Source organism: Oryctolagus cuniculus, chromosome 15 (assembly GCF_051225735.1).
Source record: "Oryctolagus cuniculus isolate XC-2025 breed Fujian yellow rabbit chromosome 15, ASM5122573v1, whole genome shotgun sequence".
NCBI lineage: Eukaryota > Metazoa > Chordata > Mammalia > Lagomorpha > Leporidae > Oryctolagus > Oryctolagus cuniculus.
The window spans coordinates 32,934,910-32,954,485 of NC_142881.1; the positions used below are offsets into that span (position 1 = coordinate 32,934,910).

Sequence of the window (19,576 nt, forward strand, 5' to 3'; positions counted from 1 at the left end):
ATATTCCCAGTTTAAAGGAGAGGCGATGGAAGCCTGGAGAAGTGGATCGGCTAGTGAACGGCAGGGGTGGGACTTGAACCCAGGTCTTCATGTCTTGGTTGAATGTGCTTGTGCAGCCTTCCTTGGCACCTGCCTGTCTGTGGCGAGGAAATGTTACAGAATGTCTTCCGCACCTCAGCCCTGGTAGCCCAGGTTGTCATTGCTGGGGCAGTCAGTCAAACAGGAGTTAGAGTCTTGGCCCAGAATTATTGAAGAGGATTGGCATGTGCATCTTGTTTTGTGTTTCGTTCAGCCCCTCCCTGTGGAGCATCAGCACCCCCTCCCTTCCTCTCACTGTCCTGCCCAGCACAAGTTTCAGGGCTCGGGGTGAGGTGAGGCCTAGGGGACAGTAAGTTTCCCTTCCTGAAAATGCAGAGCGAAACTGACCAGCTCGGTGTCCCGGCTTCAGCTGCCCGGAACACTGAGAGTCAGCTGGAGTGGGGGGAAGTAAGCACTGTTTCCTGGGACTGAATTTGACAATTGAATGCTGGAGAGAAGGCAGGAAAGACAGTGTCTTCACCATTCCCTGAGCTCGGTTCCTGGCCCAGTGGGAATAAACTTGTACTGACAAACAAAGCCTGTGTTTGTCTGTCCTCACTCCAGTCGATCTAGACTTCAGTGGCTGTTTAGATTAGAATTGATTCCCAAACCAGGAAACCAAAGAACGCCTGCTGAGAGGCTAGTTATTAATGGCCTCGTCACAAGCCTGCGCTGTGCCATTTGCACTACATTTACATAGAGAGAGGAAGCACATTTATAAGTGTCGGAAAGAGATGAAGAAAGAGGAAGCCTTTCACGGGTGCTGTGGTGTCTCCGGCTTTGTTAGCAATGCTGGGGTTTCCTGAATGGTGCAGCAGGGGCCTGCAGACCTGGCTGCCCTGCCCTGGTGGACAGCTTTCTCCCCGTGCTGACCACTGGGATGTGAGTACGAATGGTGCCGATCAACTGGGCTCTGGTGTGGCTGCCTGCGGTCGACCAGAACAGCCTACGGGATGTTGAGACCAGGGCAGAGGTGGGCTTTGTGGAGCCCAGATTTACAAATGCGAATTTACATTTACATTTCCACGGTGGGGAAGCAGATTTTTTTTTTTTTTTTGTTCCCTGAGCCGTTTCCAGGTTTGTATTCCAAAGACAGGGCAAGGGGACTGCAGGCCTTGGCTGAGAAGCAGCCCATACAGTGGAGCCTTTTCCCCATTTGCGCCGTGTTTCCTGGGGGCAGCTGCTCTGCTGCCAGCAGCACTGAGGTTCGGAACCCTGAGTTCTGAATGCAGTTCTACCATTCAGCCGGCTGCCAATGGCTTGGGGCCAGTCTGTGCCCCTGGGCCTCGATTTTCCTTTCTTTTCTTTTTTTTATTTTAAGATTTATTTACTTATTTATTTGAAAGGCAGAGTTACAGAGAGAGGGAGAGAAGGAGAGAGTTGTTCCATCTACTGGTTCACTCCCCAGATGGTTTCAACAAGCAAGGCTGGGCCAGGCCAAAGCCTGGAGCTCCATCCTGGTCTCTCATGTGGGTGGCAGGTGCCCAAGCCCTTTGACCATCTTCCACTGCTTTCCCAGGCTCATCACCAGGAGCCTGGGACAGAAGTAGAGCAACAGGGACTCAAACTGATGCTCATGTGGGAAGTCGGCATGGCAGGCAGCAGCTAACCCGCCACACCACCATGCCAGCCACCTCCCATTTTTCCATCTGCAAAATGGAAAGAGTCTCCTCTGTCACACATGCCCAATAACACTGAAAGGAGCAACATGAGAACAAATGAACCCTTTCTACCTGCAGGTTCCACGTCTGCAGAGCCAACCAAGCATGGATCAAAAATATTTTAAAAATCACATCCACACTGAGCATGTACATTTTGTCATCATTATTCCCTTATCAATATACTATAGCAGCTAATTACATGGTATTTCATTGTATTGGGTATTAGATGTCATCTAGAGATGATTCAGATTGGGGGAATACCTGGGTTCTGTGCACATTGTATGTAAGGGACCTTAGTGTCCACAGGTTGTGGTGTCCACAGAGGGCCTGGCACAGGCGCCCTGCAGATAGTGAGGCACCGAGACACTGGGAGTGAGAGAACTCCAAGGAGCCCTTGGCTTCTTGGATGAGGATGGAGCAACTTGGCTCTACTACTCAGGAAAGCTTCCTGAAGGTTGGATTTGGAAGAATCAGGAGCATGGCGGGCAGACTCCCCTTGGTGGACATGGGTGAGCATGGCTCTCATGGGTTGTCATGGCAGCCTCAGCTGTGCTATTTTTATTCAGGCTGAAGAGCAGGTAGGGGTGGGAGGGGAGGGGAAGAACCATCATCCTTTGCTTTGAAAAAAAAAAAAAAAAACTAAAAACCAAACACTTTGAGTAGTTCATTTAGAGCCGCTGGTGGGGGCTGGAGGAAGGTTGCAGAGGCTGAGATCCACTCTTCCTGTCTTGCCCCTTTACCCTGAACCTCAAGTGCCTTGGGGAGGCCCAGGCGAATCCCCTGGTGAATGAAATCATTGTTGCCTGTCTCGGTGACCTGGAAAACACCTGGGTCCATGTGCAGTAGAGTCCTGACCCAGAGCCCTCCATGCAGTGGTGCAAAGCCTTTGATGTGCAGTGAGACCAGTGGCTTCAGGAGTCTGCACCTGGCGCAGAACACCTGGATGGCAAAGCAGGTTGACAGGTGAGCTGGCTGCATTCTGGAAGTCAGCGTGGGGTTGTGGGAGAGGGAAATTCGCTCTTCCTTCCTCCTTCAACTCCTTTCTTTTTAATTTCCAGCAAGGCAGAGTGGTCACCGTGGGTTTATTTAAAATCTGACTTGAGAATGTGTCCACAGGACTCTGCCTTACCCTTTTGGCATTAAGATGATGATGATGATGTCGATGATGAAGGTCATGAGGATACTGATTCCCTCACTTTAACTCACACTAACAGCACTGAATCATCACCATTTCCCCTGACTTGCAGTGCCAGGAAGACATCTGGCTGGCAAGAGCCCAGCATTCCGCTGGCCAGCTTATCATCAATCCAATGACGGCTTGTGACTTTGGGGGTAGCTGGTGACTTTCGGGCTGGATGTTCTTGCCACTCTCAGCTGGGAGCTTTGTGAGTGAAAGGGGTTGGTTGGACAGGAACGTCAAGACCCATTAACCAAAGTGGGCCAGCAAGGGGGAAGAACACTGGAGAGTGATGTCTGAAATGAGAGTGCAGTCTTGATGTTTGCCAGGAAGCAGTGAGGGGGGCGGGGGAGGAGTTGGGTCCCACCATCGCAGGCGTCTCACCTCCCACCCTGTGAGCCCACAGTGTTTGCAGTGGAGCAGAGGCTCCTTCGTTTGGGCTTGCAGATTGGGAACTTGGGGTCAGGGCCAGACTTGGATCTCCCTTGATGGTTTCCTGGCACATCACAATAGCCAGGACACTGACTTTTTGAGCTAATAACCAGTGCAAACAGGATAAAAATGTGCAGTCTAATGACTTTATGAGCACTTTGTAAAGCGTGCTTGGGGGTCCATCTCAGACATTGGTTTCTTGTAACAGCTGACAGTTCCTGAAAGCAGATCGAGCAGGATGTTGGTTTGGTAACCTAGTGTTAGCCACTAAACTCGGCTGGTTTATGCATCTGAAGACAGTGCTTGCTTGTGGTGCGCTGGGGGCGGTCAGCCGCTCCTCGGGGCTGGCCTGACCTTGCAAAAGAGCTGACATAGTCTGCTTGAGGGTCTGGAATTACTTTACAAACAAGAAAGGAAAATTCCTTTAACTTTCAGAAAAATAAGCATGCAACTCCCCTGACCGGCCCCAGCAACTGTTTCTGTGTGTTCTGCTTTCCACTAATTTGGTGGAAAACTCTGAATTCTTGGTTGTAATTGATCAAACTTTTTGGTTTCCTTCTCTCTTCATTTTCTTTTTCCTTGTCAACCAAAACTTGGAGAAGGTAATGCATCATGTACATGCTCCTTCCTGCCTTTCCACCTTCACCTTACTTTACAAAATTTTTAAAAGATTTTATTTATTTATTTGCAAGGTAGAGTTACAGACAGTGAGAGAGAGAGACAGAGAGAAAGGTCTTCCATCTGCTGGTTCACTCCTCAAATGGCCACAATGGCTGTAGTTACACTGATCTGAAGCCAAGAGCCAGGTGCTTCTTCCTGGTCTCCCATGTGGGTGCTGGGGCCCAAGCACTTGGGCCATCTTCCACTGCTTTCCCAGGCCACAGCAGAGAGTTGGACTGGAAAAGGAGCAGCTGGGACTAGAACCGGCACCCATATGGGGTGCTGGCGCCACAGGCAGAGGATTAATCTAGTGCGCCACAGCGCCGACCTCTCTTTACAAATCTTATATAACAGTGTGGAAGCAGCATTTTAAATCTGTATTTCACAGGATTTTCTTGATTCATGAAAACTTAGGCTGCCAGGCCTTCAAACTAAGCCCCTTGGGGTGGCATCCAGGGGGCCTCCGAGACACCCGAGCTCTCTCTCCTCTCACCCAGTCCTTCCCCACTTAGGAGGAGCCCCCACACTGCTTCCTGTAGCCCACACAGCCTCTGTGCCCAGCCTTAGTGCCTTTAACCAGACTTTGCCTCTGCTGGGAAGTCCTTTCCCCTCTCCTGTGTGGTCTCCACTGTGGGGACACTCATTTTTTCACCCTTGCATTTCATGGGGATGCCTGAGATGAGCTTTGGATGTTTCTTATTCATTGAGATATCCCAAAACCCTCTCTGCATTTTTATTGTGGGGTCTCATTTCCCAATTCAGTTCAGCTCCTTAAGGGCTGAGACTAGAGAGGCCACAGACTTGGGGCCCCCCCCAGGAGCGCAGACCAGTGCTAGAATGTGTAATGCGTGTTCCACCGATACTTGCTACGTAATTAGGAAACTTCGCAGTAGGCCCAGATTGCAAAACATTTCATCTGGGGCTTTGAGAAAGAGCTGTTTCATGATCTTGTCACCTCACAGCTTAGACAGGAGAGATTGGCATCAGAACAGCTGAGGAAGTTTCCATGCCAAGTGGAAAAGCCTCTGGAAGCTTCTGCAGGTCCTGGGCAGCCTTGAAAAGGGTGTGAGGGTAAGATTTCCCAAATCTCACGCACATGCAGGATGCACAGCCCTTTCGTTGTGGAGCCCAGTTCTCAGGTTGTCTGCCGTTTCTGCATTGTTGAATATTCCCCACTCTTCCTCTTATCATCCACCCAGGAGGCCTGGAGGCCTGGGACACACACCAATGACACCACTCTAAAAAGATATTAAAAATAATTTTATTTATTTGAAAGGCAGATACATACACACACACTATGAGAGAAAAAGAGAGAGAGAAAGAAACAGACACAGAGAGAACTCTTATCCATTGATTCATTCCCCAAATGCCTGCAATGGCTAGAGCTGAGCCAGGTGGAAACCAGGAGCTGGGAACTCTATCCAGTCTCCTAAGTACTTGAGCCATCATCCACTGCCTCTTAGGATGCACTTTATCAAGAATCTGGAATCAGGAGCAGAACCAGGACTTGAACCCAGGCACCTGGATATGGGGTGCAGGTGTCCCAAATGTCTTAACCATTGTATCGATGACCTGCCTGAACTTAATATTTTCTTAAATCCATGTTTTTTACTTAAGTAGATTTATTTTATTATTTTTAAATATTTATTTATTTACTTGAAAGACATTGTTACAGCAAGAGAGGAAGAGATAGGAAGAGAGAGAGAGAGAGAGAGAGAGAGAGAGAGATCTTCTATCCACTGTTTCACGTGCCAACTGGCCATACCAACCAGGGCTGGGCCAGGTTTAAGCCAGAAATGTGGAACTTCTTCCAGGTTCTCTACATAGGTCACAGGAGCCCAAGCACTTGGACCATCTCCTGCTGTTTTTCCCAAATGCATTAGCAGGGAGCTGGATCAGAAGTGGAGCAGCCAAGACTCGAACTGTTGCCCATATGGGATGCTGGTTACAGGCCGCAGCTTCACTCACTATGCCACAATGCCTGGCTTCTAAGCAGATTTATTTTAAAAGTAAACTGCTGGGCCGGTGCCGTGGCTCAATAGGCTAATCCTCCACCTTGCGGCGCCGGCACACCGGGTTCTAGTCCCGGTTGGGGCGCCGGATTCTGTCCCGGTTGCCCCTCTTCCAGGCCAGCTCTCTGCTATGGCCAGGGAGTGCAGTGGAGGATGGCCCAGGTGCTTGGGCCCTGCACCCCATGGGAGACCAGGAAAAGCACCTGGCTCCTGGCTCCTGCCAGGATCAGCGCGGTGCGCCGGCTGCAGCAGCGGCCATTGGAGGGTGAACCAGCGGCAAAGGAAGACCTTTCTCTCTCTGTCTCTCTCTCTCTCACTGTCCACTCTGCCTGTCAAAAAAAAAAAAAAAAAAAAAAAAAGTAAACTGCTACTGTGAATGAAAAACCAGTATTTCTTGATGTAGATTGCAGGTAGCTATAAAATATTGACAATAAAAACCAAATATCAATATTGAATTCTGCAAGATACAGATGCCTACAGGAGCCTGTGACTTCAGAGCTTTTTGCCCATGATAGTGCAGTGGGAGACAAGCATATTAAAGAGGTGTGACCAGCTTCCCTTTACCAGGCAGAATCTTTCTTGATCTTAGAAGAATTGAAAGACTTGACAAAGGATCAGCGTCATTGACTGCTTTACACTTTAGAACCATCCCTGTGCCCCCAGGGTGCGTGGCTCACAGCGTGGGAAACCCTGGAAAATGGAGCACCCCCAAGGATTTGGGGGTTGACTTTCCACAGAGCATGCACTGGGTGACTTGGGCAACTGACTAGGATTTCACCTGTGAAATGGGCAAACTCCTGTGAAATCTCCTAGCTGTGTGGTGAAATGGAATCCTCCGTGTTGTGTTTTGCTTAGTGCCTGGCAAAGTGTCACTGCTCAGGGAACAGCAGTGTGTTTGTCTATATGTACTATGTACTTGTTACTCTTTCCCTCAAGACTGAGCACAACTTTACCAGAGAAGTTAGGGGGAAAATGCTGCAAGTTCATCAAGCACTGCCACTCTCCTTTCCCCTCCTCCTTCTGGGGGTGCTGACTGAGTACCTGGTGATGCACAGGGAAAGGAGGCAGTAAATATTTAGGGGTGAAAACTTAATTGGAAAGAAAAAGAGTGCAGCCTTGGGTCAGAAGCCACTGGTATACCCTGGTTTAGTTGACATTCAAAAGTCTCTTCACGTAAGCCCCATCCTTGCAATGTGCCCGTTTGCCCTAGTGTGTGGGGGTCCCAGCACCCAACCAATGGCATTGCTCAGAACAAGGCAACACCACCTGGTGCTAGTGATGGCAAGAGCCCAAGTTGCACGTCACAGGCGGCAGAGTCACAAACCCAGACCAGTAATGAATGGCAGGCGACCCTGCCTTTTTTTTTTTTTTTTTTTTTTTTTTTTTTTTTTTTTTTTACAGGCAGAGTGGACAGTGAGAGAGAGAGACAGAGAGAAAGGTCTTCCTTTGCCGTTGGTTCACCCTCCAATGGCCACCGTGGCCAGCGCGCTGCGGCCGGCGCACTGTGCTGATCCGACGGCAGGAGCCAGGTGCTTATCCTGGTCTCCCATGGGGTGCAGGGCCCAAGTACTTGGGCCATCCTCCACTATACTCCCTGGCCACAGCAGAGAGCTGGCCTGGAAGAGGGGCAACCTTAACAGAATCGGGCGCCCCGACCGGGACTAGAACCCGGTGTGCCAGCGCCGCAAGGCGGAGGATTAGCCTAGTGAGCCGCGGCGCCGGCCATGACCCTGCCTTTTGCTGCCGCTGACCACAGCCATAAGAGGAGGCAAGACAGGGACACTTAGCTCTACCCTTGCCTGCTCCTTGACCCTGACTGAGTTATTTCACTCCTAGGCACAGTATTTTATCCATAAAATGGGAATATAGATTCTTACCTCCCAGAGTTGTGATGATTCCATGAGATTAAGATTGTTGAGAAGGCACCACAATATTCCATAAATGGTAACTTTTATTGTATCATTATCAGTTATAGTGGTCAGTCTGTCAACCACTTTCTTACCAACTGTTAGCTGCTCCACGTGGCTTAGCTGTGGGTCCAAGTGTGTGTATTGCATTGCATTTAAATTAATATTCAGACCTGAATAACGTATAGACTCTCCTTTAAAGGAAACAAATTATTATGAACCTTTGATGTTGGCAGGTTATTTTGATGCTGTGTAAATATGTATAAATGTATTTAATTTGTATTCATTGTTCTTTCCCAACTCTGAAAGCAAAACAAATGAACAAGATATAGATATAGGTATAAATGACATAAAGGCACGTCGACTCCATTCATTCTGCCACAGACGATGCTGGTTTGTGGAGGCAGCAGCAGGAACAGGGTGTGCAGGCAGCTCCACCGCGTTCTGTGGAGACTTGGCTCTCCCACTGTGCTTCTCTGTTTCAAGCAGCATGCAGGGAGACCCTGCCATGTTCACTGCACACACATGCCTCGTTCTGTCTTGCCCCCTGCTTCTTTCCTCGTTAGCTGCCGGCCTCTAGCATAGCATGGTGCAAGGACACCGGGACTGCAGACACAAACACAGAGGGCACCCATAGCCTGTGGCAGCTCCACTACAGCCTGATCATCCACAGAGCCCGCATCGCCCCTGCCTCCCATTTCAGCCGCCTTAGCACCTCCATGCTTGAGAAACAGTGACTCGCGTACCAGCTGCATCCTCAGAGTTTTTGAGGCAGCTGCCAAAATTAAGCATGATAGAAGAAACAGAAGTAGATGGACCAAGGACCTGGACAGAGTGTCGCCGAGCTGCCTGGCGGCCAGCGTAGCATGCCAGTGTGTTCTTGTTTCCTAATAGGAGGAGGCAGCCTTGTGCCCTGAAGCGACAGGCTTGTCCTGCCACTCAGCTCCAGGAGCACTGCCACGTGCGTGGGTCCCTCACAGATGAGACCGGGGGAACTGGATGCACGGAGGGAGTCTTTCTGAGATTTCTTCAGGGTTTCTCTGGACTTCACAAAGCTGAGAGCTGCCGTTGGCATGATACACTGCTTTACACAGGGGAGGGCTGGGGCTTCTGAGTGCCTTCACTCCAGCATTCAGCATTTGGGTCTCAGAACAAGTGAACATGGTATTGTCCTCAGGGGAGGGAGTTGAGGGGAATCCACATGTTCACGTGGGAAAGCATGGGCCTGGCCCACTCCATCAGGCGGGTTTCAGCAGGGTTTCTTTCTTTTTTTTTTTTTTTTAAGATTTATTTATTTTTTACTTGAGAGTCAAGAGTTACACAATGAGAGGAGAGGCAGAGAGAGAGAGAGAGAGGAGAGAGAGAGGTCTTCCATCCGCTTGTTCACTCCCAATTGGCCACAATGGCCGGAACTGCACCGATCCAAAGCCAGGAGCCTCGTCCGGGTCTCCCACATGGGTACAGGGGCCCAAGGACCTGGGCCATCCTCTACTGCCTTTCCAGGCCACAGCAGAGAGCTGGATCGTAAGTGGAGCAGCCAGGACCAGAACCAGTGCCCACATGGGATGCCGGCGCCCCAGGCCAGGCCTTTAACCCGCTGCACCACAGCGCCAGCCCCTCAACAGGGTTTCTGACTGAGTTTGCATTTCCTTCAAATGAAACTTTTTTTTTAAAGATTTATTTTATTTATTTTGAAAGAATTACAGAGAGAGGCAGAGAAAGAGAGAGAGAGAGAGAGAGAGAGAGAGAGAGGTCTTCTATCTGCTGGTTTACTCCCCAAATGGCCACAATGGCCAGAGCTGAGCCAATTGAAGCCAGGAGCCAGGAGATTCTTCCGGGTCTCCCACATGGCTGCAGGGGCCCAAGGACTTGGGCCATTCTGTCCTGCTTTCCCAGGTGCATTAGCAGGGAGCTGGATCAGAAGTGGAGCAGGAGCTGGCACTGTGGCGCAGTGGGTTAAAGTCCCGGTCTACAGTGCTGGCATCCTATATGGATGCTGATTGGAGTCCTGGCTGCTCCACTTCTGATCCAGCTCTATGCTATGGCCTGGGAAAGCAGTAGAAGATGGCCCAAGTCCTCAGGCCCCTGCACCTATGTGGGAGACCTGGAAGAATCTCCAGGCTCCTGACTTCAGATTGACCCAACTCTGACCATTGTGGCCATTTGGGGAGTGAACCACAGGATGAGAGACTTTCTCTCTCCCTCTGCCTCCTCCTTTGTATGCTGCCTTTCAAATAAATAAATAAATCTTTAAAAAAAGAAGAAGAAGTGGAGCAGCTGAGACTCGAACCAGTGTCCATATGGGATGCTGGTGCTGCAGGCTGAGGCTTTAACCGCCTATACTACAGTGCCAGCCCCTCAAATGAAACTTTTTTCTAAATATTTATTTATTTATGTATGTATTTGAAAGTCAGAGTTACAGAGAGGCAGAGGCAGAGAGAGAGAGAGAGAGAGGCCTTCCATCCACTGGTTCACTCCCCCAATGGCTGCTATGGCTGGAACTGAGCCAGTCCAAAGCCAGGAACCAGGAGCTTCTTCTCGGACTCCCATGCAGGTGCAAGGACCCAAACACTTGGGCTAACTTCCACTGCTTTTCCAGGCCATAGCAGAGAGCTGGATCAGAAGTGGAGCAGCCAGGATTTGAACCAGTGGCCATATGGGATGATGGCACTGCAAGCGGTGGCTTTACCTGCTGATACCACAGTGCCAGCCCCCAAATGAAACTTTTAAAAAAAGATTTATATGTTTATCTTTTGAAAGGTAGAGTGACAGAGAGAGAGAGACAGAGTTCTTCTATCTGATGATTCACTTTCCAAATGCCCACAACAGTTGGGGTTGGGCTGGGCCAGGCTAAACCAGGAGCCTGGAGCTCCAGCCAGGTCTCTCACATGGGTGGCAGGAGTGCAAGTACTTGAGCCATCCTCTGCTGCCTCTCAAGGGCATGAGCAAGAAGCTGGATCGGAAACAGAGGCGAGATTCCATTCCAGGACGCAGGTATGGAATGTGGGGTTCCCACACGATGGCTCCACCAGCTGCACCCCACACCCATGCCCAGATAAGACTTAATCTGCTGAAGTGCTTGGACCCTGGCCCTGCTGAGATGTCCACCTCCTCTGTAGTGCAGTGTGGCCGCACCCCCAGAGTAAACCTGCAGAATGAATGGCACCGGCCTGGCTTCCTGAAATGAGGGAGCTGCTAGAAGCCCCCTAAGGCGACTTTGTGGAAGGGGCTGTGTACGTGCCGAATGCTGTGCACTCTTAGGTCATCTCCCCTATGTCACGCTGGCCTCTCTGGGAGGACAAGGAGCCCGTGGATTCTCATCACCCAGCCCAGGGAAGGAGGGAGGTTGGGCGGGCAGCACGGGGGGAAGGGGCCCTGCAGAATTCAGCCACACGTTTTCATCCGATCTTTAAAAATGCCTTCTAAAATATAATTGAATTCCTGCAGTAAATGATAAGTCATCTTGTGTGCTGCTTTGTGGCTTCTGGTGTCTTAAGCATTTACCCGTGTCACTTAAAACTCTTTGAACCAATGTTTATGATCTTTCAGACAGATTGCTATGTTTTTTCACTGAAACAAAGATGGCTCGGTTTGTTATCTTTGTATCTTGGACATTTAGTTTCCTCCTTAAAAGAGACTTCTGGAAGTAGAATTATGTGGAAAATGTGTGAACATTTTATTTTATTTGAAGATTTATTTATTTGAAAGGCAGAGTTACAGAGAGAGAAGGAGAAATAGAGAGAGGTCTTCCATCCGCTGATTCATTCCCCAGATGGCCACAAAGGCCAGGGCTGGGCCAGGCCAAAGGCAGGAACCAGGAGCTTCAACTGGGTTGCCCATGTAGGTGCAGGGGCCCAAGCACTTGGGCCATCTTCAGCTGCCTTCCCAGACTATAGCAGAGAGCTGGATTGGAGGTGGAGCAGCAGGTTTTGGAACCGGTGCCCATATGGGATGCCAGTGCCACAAGCAGCACATTAACCCACAGCGCCACACGCAGGCCCCCGTGTTAGCATTTAAGAGGCTTTCCCTTTGTGTGGACATGGACTCTTGGGTTTCCAGAAAGAGTCTCCCAGTTTATATGGGGCCGCTTCAGGGAGTTCTTGGGCAATGGAATTACACTTGATCTTAGCCAAAAGGCCGAGAAGCGATGGGGGCAATGGAATTAAAAGATTGATTCATTTTGGTGCAAAAGATTTTGAAACACATGCAGGTTTTTGATGGCACATGTTTTCCATGAACTTTTTGAAGACCCCCTCAGACTTCAGCCAGCATCAGGTGCAAGAGTCTGTCTTGCAGTCACCTTCACTCAGCATGCTGAGGACACTTGAAGACATTTTCTAATTTGAAAAGGCAAAGTTGCTGTAGGTTCTTTCTATCTTCAATACTGTGGTGGCCAGAGAGGATGAACGGCACTTTGCTTTTTTGAGTAGGGAGGTGATTTGTTTTTCTTCTTTTGTAAATTGTTTATTTACTGGGCTTTTAGCATTTTAAAAGAAATGTCTATGACCTCTTCATGTGTTAAGGAGACCATCCTCTTGTCAATGTTATTTTAAGATTTTAATCAGTTTGTAGTTTGCCATTGGATTTTTTGGTAGCATCTTTGTTGGGATATAACTAACATACCATATAATATACTCATTTAAAGTATACAGATCAATGGTTTTTAGTACATTATGGATTGGTGCAATTATCACCAGAGTCAATTTTAGAATTTCATCACCTAAAAAAGAAATCCTGTAGCCTTTCTCTGTCATCCCACAGACCTGCCCACGTGCCCAGACCAAAGCAACGCCAAATCTTTCTCTATCTATATATTTACCTTTCCTGGAGATATCATATATTGGAATCATAATATGTAATCTTTTCTAAAAAAATTATTTATTTGAGAGGCAGGGTTACAGACCAAGAGAGGGAGAGACACAGAGAGAGAGAGAGAGGTCTTCCATCTGCTAGTTTGCTCCTGAAATGGCTGCAACAGCTAGAACTGGGCTAATCTGAAGCCAGGAGCCAGGAGCTTCTTCCGAGTCTCCCATGTGGGTGAAGGGACCCAAGTATATGAGCCATCTTCTACTGCTTTCCCAGGCCATCAGCAGGGAGCTGGATTGGGAGTGGAGCAGCCTGGACTGGAAATGGCACCCATTTGGGATGATGGCTCTGCAAGTGGAGGCTTAACCTACCATGCCACAGAGCCAGCCCCAATACGTAGTCTTTTGTGACTGACTTCTCTCACTTAGCAGAATCTTTTCAAGATTCATCCGTGCTATAGCATGTGTCAGTGCTTCATTCCTTTCTTGATCTATCCATACATCCATCTGTTTTAATTAAACAAAGATTGTAATTATTGTAAACAACATGTTTTGAAATCAATTTCTTTTTATCTCCCACAAATAATCTGGACAGATCACATTTTATTTATTCACTCATCAGTTGATAGATATTTGGGTTGTTTCTGCCCTTGAGCTATTATGTATCATTCTCCTATAAGCATTAGGCTTAGTGTTTAGTTTGTTTACTAAAATTTTAAATCCATGCCATCAAGGCTGTTGCTCATTTAGGTTCTGAGTTCTTCAGTTACTTAACAAACTTTCTCCCAAACCAGTGATAATGTGTTCCCCCATATCTCTGTCTTTTTAATTTTTAAAATTTGTTTCATCTTTATTTTGTATTTCCATTTACAAATTATCACTTGGCAGTTGTGAGGCTTAGAAGGAATCTGAACGTAACCCTCCTCTCCCCGCGACCTCATCACCCTCAGGCTAGTATTCTCCAGCACCATCGGCTGAGTCATCTTACCAACCATGTCCTTTATCCTGTGCTGGTTTGCTTTTTAATGGAAGTTTTATTAGTATTATTATTTACTTGAGAGGCAGTGGGAGAGAAAGTAAGTGGTCTCACCCACTGCTTTACTTTCTAAATGCCTGCAATAACTAGGGTTGGGCCAGGCTGAAGCTGGGATCTGGGAACTCAGTTCAAGACACCAGCATGAGTGGCAGGGACCCAACTACTCAAGTCATCACTGCTTCCTCCCTGGGTGTGTTGGAATTCAGAATGGATCTGGGACTAGAACCCAGACGCTCTAAAATGGGATATAGACATCCCAGCTGATGGTTTGTCTGGTAGATCAAATATCCATCCCAATAGATTTTTTTGATTGATTCATTGATTTGAAAGACATAGAGAAGGAGGAGGAGGGATACGTGGAGATTTTCTATCTGTTGGCTCACTCTCCAAATGATACAATGGCCAGGGCTGGGCCAGACCAAAGCCAGGAGCCAGGAGCTTCATCTGGGTCTTCTGAGTAACTAGTAGGTGTCCAGGTACTTGGGCCATCTTCCTCTGCATTAGCAGGGAGCTGGATTGCAAGTGGAGCATCCAGGACTTGAACATGTACCCATACTGCATGCCAGCGTCACAGGCAGCAGCTTTACCTGCTATGCTACAATGCCAGTCCCTAGATTAGTTTTTTAGAGCACTTTGAAGTTCATGCTGAACTCAAATGGAAACTACAGAGAGTTCCCACATATTCCCTGCTTTTAAATATACACATCCTTCTCCATTATCAACATCTAGCATCAGAGTGGTGCATTAGCTATAATGGATGAATCTACACTGACACACCATTATCACCCAAAGCCCATAGTTTCCATTAGGGTTCACTCCTATTGTTGTACCTCCTATGGATTTGGACAAATGTATATGACCTGTATCCACCATTACAGTATCAAAGTATTTTCACTTCCCTAAAACCCCTCTGTCTTCCATGTTCACTCCTTGCTCTGCCAAACCTTGGCAACCACTGGTCTCCATAGTTTTGCCATTTTCTTTTTTCTTTCTTTTCTTTTTTTTTTTTTTTTTTTTTTTTTTTTTTTTTTTTTTTGACAGGCAGAGTGGACAGTGAGAGAGAGAGAGAAAGGTCTTTCTTTGCCGTTGGTTCACCCTCCAATGGCCACCGTGGCTGGCGCACTGCGCTGATCCAAAGTCAGGAGCCAGGTGCTTCTCCTGGTCTCCCATGGGGTGCAGGGCCCAAGCACTTGGGCCATCCTCCACTGCACTCACAGCAGAGAGCTGGCCAGGAAGAGGCACTACCGGGACAGAATCTGGCGCCCCAACCGGGACTAGAACCCGGTGTGCTGGCGCTGCAAGGCGGAGGATTAGCCTGTTGAGCCACGGTGCCAGCCTTGCCATTTTCAGAGTGTGGTACAGTTAGGATCATTGCACTCTTTTAAGATTTATTTTATTTATTTGAAAGAGTTACAGAGAGAGGTGGAGACAGAGAAAGAGGTCTTCCATCCACTGGTTCACTCCCCACATAGCCACAAGCCAGATGACCGATCTAAAGCCAGGAGCCAGGAGCTTCTTCCAGGTCTCTCATGAAGGTGCAGGGGCCCAAGGACTTGGGTCATCTTCTACTGTTTTCCCAGGCCATAGCAGAGAGCTGGATCGGAAGAGAAGCAGCCGGACCTTGAACCGGCACCTGTATGGGATGCCAGTGCTTCAGGCCAGGGCATTAACCCGCTGCGCCACAGCTCTGGCCCCCTCATTGCACTCTTCAAATTGACTTCCTTTACCTAGTAATATACATTTGGATTTTCTTCATGTCTTTTCATAACTTGATAGCTCTTTTATTTTCAGTGCTGAATGACAACAGCATTATCAAATGTACCACAGCTGAGGGTTAGTGTGGTTGCTTCCAGGCTTTGGCAGTTAACAAATAAAGTTGCTATAAAATCCTTCTGCTGATCTTTGTGTGGACATCAGTTTTAGTTCCTTTGAGTAAATAAGCAGTGTACACAGTTGATAGAACGTATGGTAAACATGTGTTCATTTTAGTAAGAAACTGCCAGACTGTCTTCCAAAGTGGTTGTACCATTTTACATTCCTTGTTTTTGAAAAAGATTGATTTGGAGCTGGTGTTGTGGCATAGCAGGTAGAGCTGCTTCCTGAACTGCCAGCATCCCCTAGGGGCACCGGTTGGAATCCTGACTGCTGCACTTCTGATCCAGCTCCCTGCTAGTATGCCTGGGAAGGCACCAGAGGATAGCTCAAGTCCTTGGGCCCCTGCACCGATGTGGGAGACCCAGAAGAAGCTCCTGGCTCCTGGCTTTGGTCTGGCCCAGCCCTGGCCATTGCAGCCTTTTGGGGAGTGAACCAGTGGATAGAAGATTCTCTTTCTCTCTCTCTCTCCCTCTTTCTATCCCTCTCCTTCCCTCTCTGTACGTAACTCTGCCTTTTAAATAAAATTAAAAAGAAATCTTTTTAAAAAGATTGATGTATGTATTTGAAAGCTAGAGTGACAATGGAGACGGAGAGGGAAGGGGAGGGAGTGAGGGAAGGGGAAGGAGGAAGGAGATGGAGATTTTTCATCCACTGATTCACTCATCAAATGCTTGCAACAGCTGAGGCTGGGCCAGGCTGAAGCCAGGAGCCAGGAGCTCCATCCAGGCCTCCCATGTGAGTGGCAGAGACTCAAGTACTTGGGCCATCGTCTGCTGCCTCCCAGACACATGAACAGGAAGCTGGAATGCAGGCATCCTAAGTGGTAGCTTAACCCACTGTGCCACAACACCTGTCCCCATTATGCATTCCTCTCAACAATGAATGAAGTTCCTGTTTTCCACATCCTTGCCAGTCCTTGGCATTGTTTGTGGTCTGGGTTCTAATGGATGCAGCATTTCCTTGTTGTTTTCATTTGCATCCACTGGATGGCTATGATGAGGAGCATCTTTTCCTATGCGTGTTTGCCATCTGTCTGTCTTCTTTGGTGAGCTGTCTGTTCAGGTCTTGCCCACTTTTCACTGGAGTTGCCCATTTTCTTACTGTTGAGTTTAAGGAGTTCTTTGTGTGTTGAGTCCTTTGTCAGACTTGCGTTTTGCAGATGCTTCCTTCCTGTCTGGCTTCTCTCCTCCATGTTTGTAGCTACCATTCCTTTCTCATATGTCTCAGACGTCCTCCATCCTTTTCTTTTTTTAAAAAAATATTTATTTATTTTTTCTAAAGTCAGGGTTACACAGAGAGAAGGAGAGGCAGAGAGAAAGAGAGAGAGAGAGAGGTCTTCCATCCACTGGTTTATTCCCCAGATGGCCATAGTGGCTGGAACTGCAACGATCTGAAGCGAGGAGCCAGGAGTTTCCTCCAGGTCTCCCATGCGGGTGCAGGGGCCCAAGGACTTGGGCCATCTTCTACTGCTGTCCCAGGCCTTAGAAGAGAGCTGGATCGGAAGAGGATCAGCCAGGATTTGAACAGGCACCCATATGGGATGCCAGCACTGCAGGCGGCAGCCCTACTCGCTATGCCACAGCGCTGGCCCCAATAAGGTTATTTTCTTATCCAGGAAGAACTTCAGATATTTTAGTGATGTCCAAGCATCTAATAAAAAATTGAAATGTGAAATGTGAAGTGATATGTAATCATTAGGAAGAAGCATATACATGATCTCTGATATTTTTGGCTCATTCCTTCTCAGGTTCCTGTGTTGGGAGAGAGTTGCTTGGATAGCACGTACAGGTCTGTGCATGGCATGGGCCCTGGGTGTTTTATAAGTGACCAATCACGGAGAAGAGGGTGACAGAGCTGACAAGGGAAATGGCCGCCTCTATGAACTTGGCCCAGAGAACGGGGATGCATGCCGCGTTTCCGGTCGCACTGTGGGCAGTCTGCAGGCACTAAACACATGTGGGTGCCAGGCTCTGGGACAGGGCTCCTGCCTGAGGTCCTACACAGCTAGGGGAGCTTCACCCCTCCACTGACCCAAGCGGGCCAGGGGCTGACGCCTCACGACTACACCAGGAGGGTGTGGCAGCCCCAGCCCTCATGATGGGAGTGCAGCCTCTTCCCCGGCATAAGCTGGGGTGTAGGGTGTGAGCCCGTGGCTATGGCTTTCTGAGGGACCTATCAGCGGCCTGATCTAGATGGCTCTGCAACCTGCAGAGCACACCTTCTTCTGGAGAGGCCAGCCCGCAGGGTCAGCCCAGCTCCCCACGCCTGCTGCTCCTGTCCTCTTGGACTGTGACCTCTCTGGGGGCAGCACGGGTGTCTGATTCATCCTGCTGTCCCCTCAAGTGCCTAACGTGTTCCGCTGGTTCTGTAAATGGTTTGGGAATGAGTAAGAGCAAGCCCCCAAAAGGGACCAAATGAAGCTTCCTTCTCTGGTTAACCATTTTAGGGTCCCATCCTTCTTTGAGGATCTGTTTTGGACTTCTCCAGAGCAGTACAGGCAAACACACACACTCTCTTACACACCACATCACAGGCAGACCTGTCAATCAGTGGACGCTGGTTAAGAGCCCTTGCCAGCCAGCACTGTGGCTCACTTGGCTAATCCTCCGCCTGCAGCGACGGCACCCCAGGTTCTAGTCCCAGTCAGGGCGCCGGGTACTAGTCCCGGTTGCTCCTCTTCCAGTCCAGCTCTCTGCTGTGGCCTGGGAGGGCAGTGGAGGATAGCCCAAGTGCTTGGGTCCCTGCACCTGCATGGGATACCGGGAGGAAGTACCCAGCTCCTGGCTTCAGATTGGTGCAGTGCCAGCCGTGGCGGCCATTAGGGGAGTGAACCAATGGAAGGAAGACCTTTCTCTCTGTCTCTCTCTCTCTCACTGTCTACAACTCTCTCTCTGTCTCTCTCTCTCTCACTGTCTAACTCTGCCTGGCAAAAAACAAACAAACAAAAAAACCCAAAAAGCCCTTGCCTTACAGCTCAGGTAGGTAGGTTCTCAGCGTCATCTCCATGTGCCATGTGTCCCCCCCCCACCCCCCCCCACCCCCCCCCGCTCATCTGCTCTGAACCTGTGCATGCTCACATCTTCCCATGGTGTGGCTGTCAGCTGTGGGCCTGCTTGTCCCTGTTGCTTCCCTAGGATGCGTTGGCCAGCCATGACCCCAAGGTCTACGGGCTCTCTGGATAGCACAAGCTTCATTTGATGACCCAAGGATGACTCAGGCAATCCCTTTTTGACCCCACCTGAGAGGAGGGGCCGCCTCTGCTCTCAACTATTCGGCCCTGCAGGAAGTTCGGTGGTGAAGCTCCTGGAAGCTGCTGGCTAGAACGAGACTTGCCGGCCTCAGATTCTGGCCTGTCCCTCTGATTCGTCCTCTTGTTGTCACCCCATCCTGTGGCCTAAATGGTGGTTAACTTTTCCCTCATTGGGTCTCCTTTCGTGATTTTCTGAGTCACTCCCTTTGGCTTGTAGCTGTTGGGTGTTCAGAGCCATTTCCTGTTTGGTCATGTGTGGGGCTTTCACGGGGTGGAACATCCCCCTCACTTCTACTTCCTCTGGTTCCCACTCAGCAGTGTTCTCTATTCTGCAGATTCCGGCTGTGACTCCGTCACTGACACGGAGCCCGAGGACGACAAGCTGTTTCCCCACTCGGAGCAGCAGGGCCTGCCGCTGGAGTCTCCGCCTGGGAACCTGATGGTGGTGCAGCCGGAGCGCATCCGCTGTGGGGTAGGCCCCCCCTGGAGCTGACAGATCGGGGGGCCAGAACAGGCACTTTGCAAATGCATGCATTTGTTGCAGATAGGGGAGTGGGGTGGGTTCTGACACTGCACCTCGGTATAATCACAGCCTTCCCTTGGCATTTCTCCTTGGACCCCTGTTATCTGGACCTTGGACACACCTAGCTCCTTTTATTCTTTAAAAAGATTTATTTATTTGA

At 49.2% G+C, this 19,576-nt stretch overlaps 1 protein-coding gene across 5 annotated transcripts in view; it reads left to right on the forward strand.

Moving 5' to 3' along the window:
• Positions 1-19,576, forward strand: part of PIK3AP1 (phosphoinositide-3-kinase adaptor protein 1) — a 221,568-nt gene that overhangs the window by 140,339 nt on the left and 61,653 nt on the right. For all 5 annotated transcript variants that reach the window (XM_089314634.1, XM_089314635.1, XM_089314633.1 and 2 more), the window contains one exon: positions 19,229-19,365. In XM_089314634.1, coding sequence (XP_089170760.1) covers positions 19,229-19,365 — 137 coding nt within the window. The remainder of the gene's footprint in view (positions 1-19,228; positions 19,366-19,576) is intronic.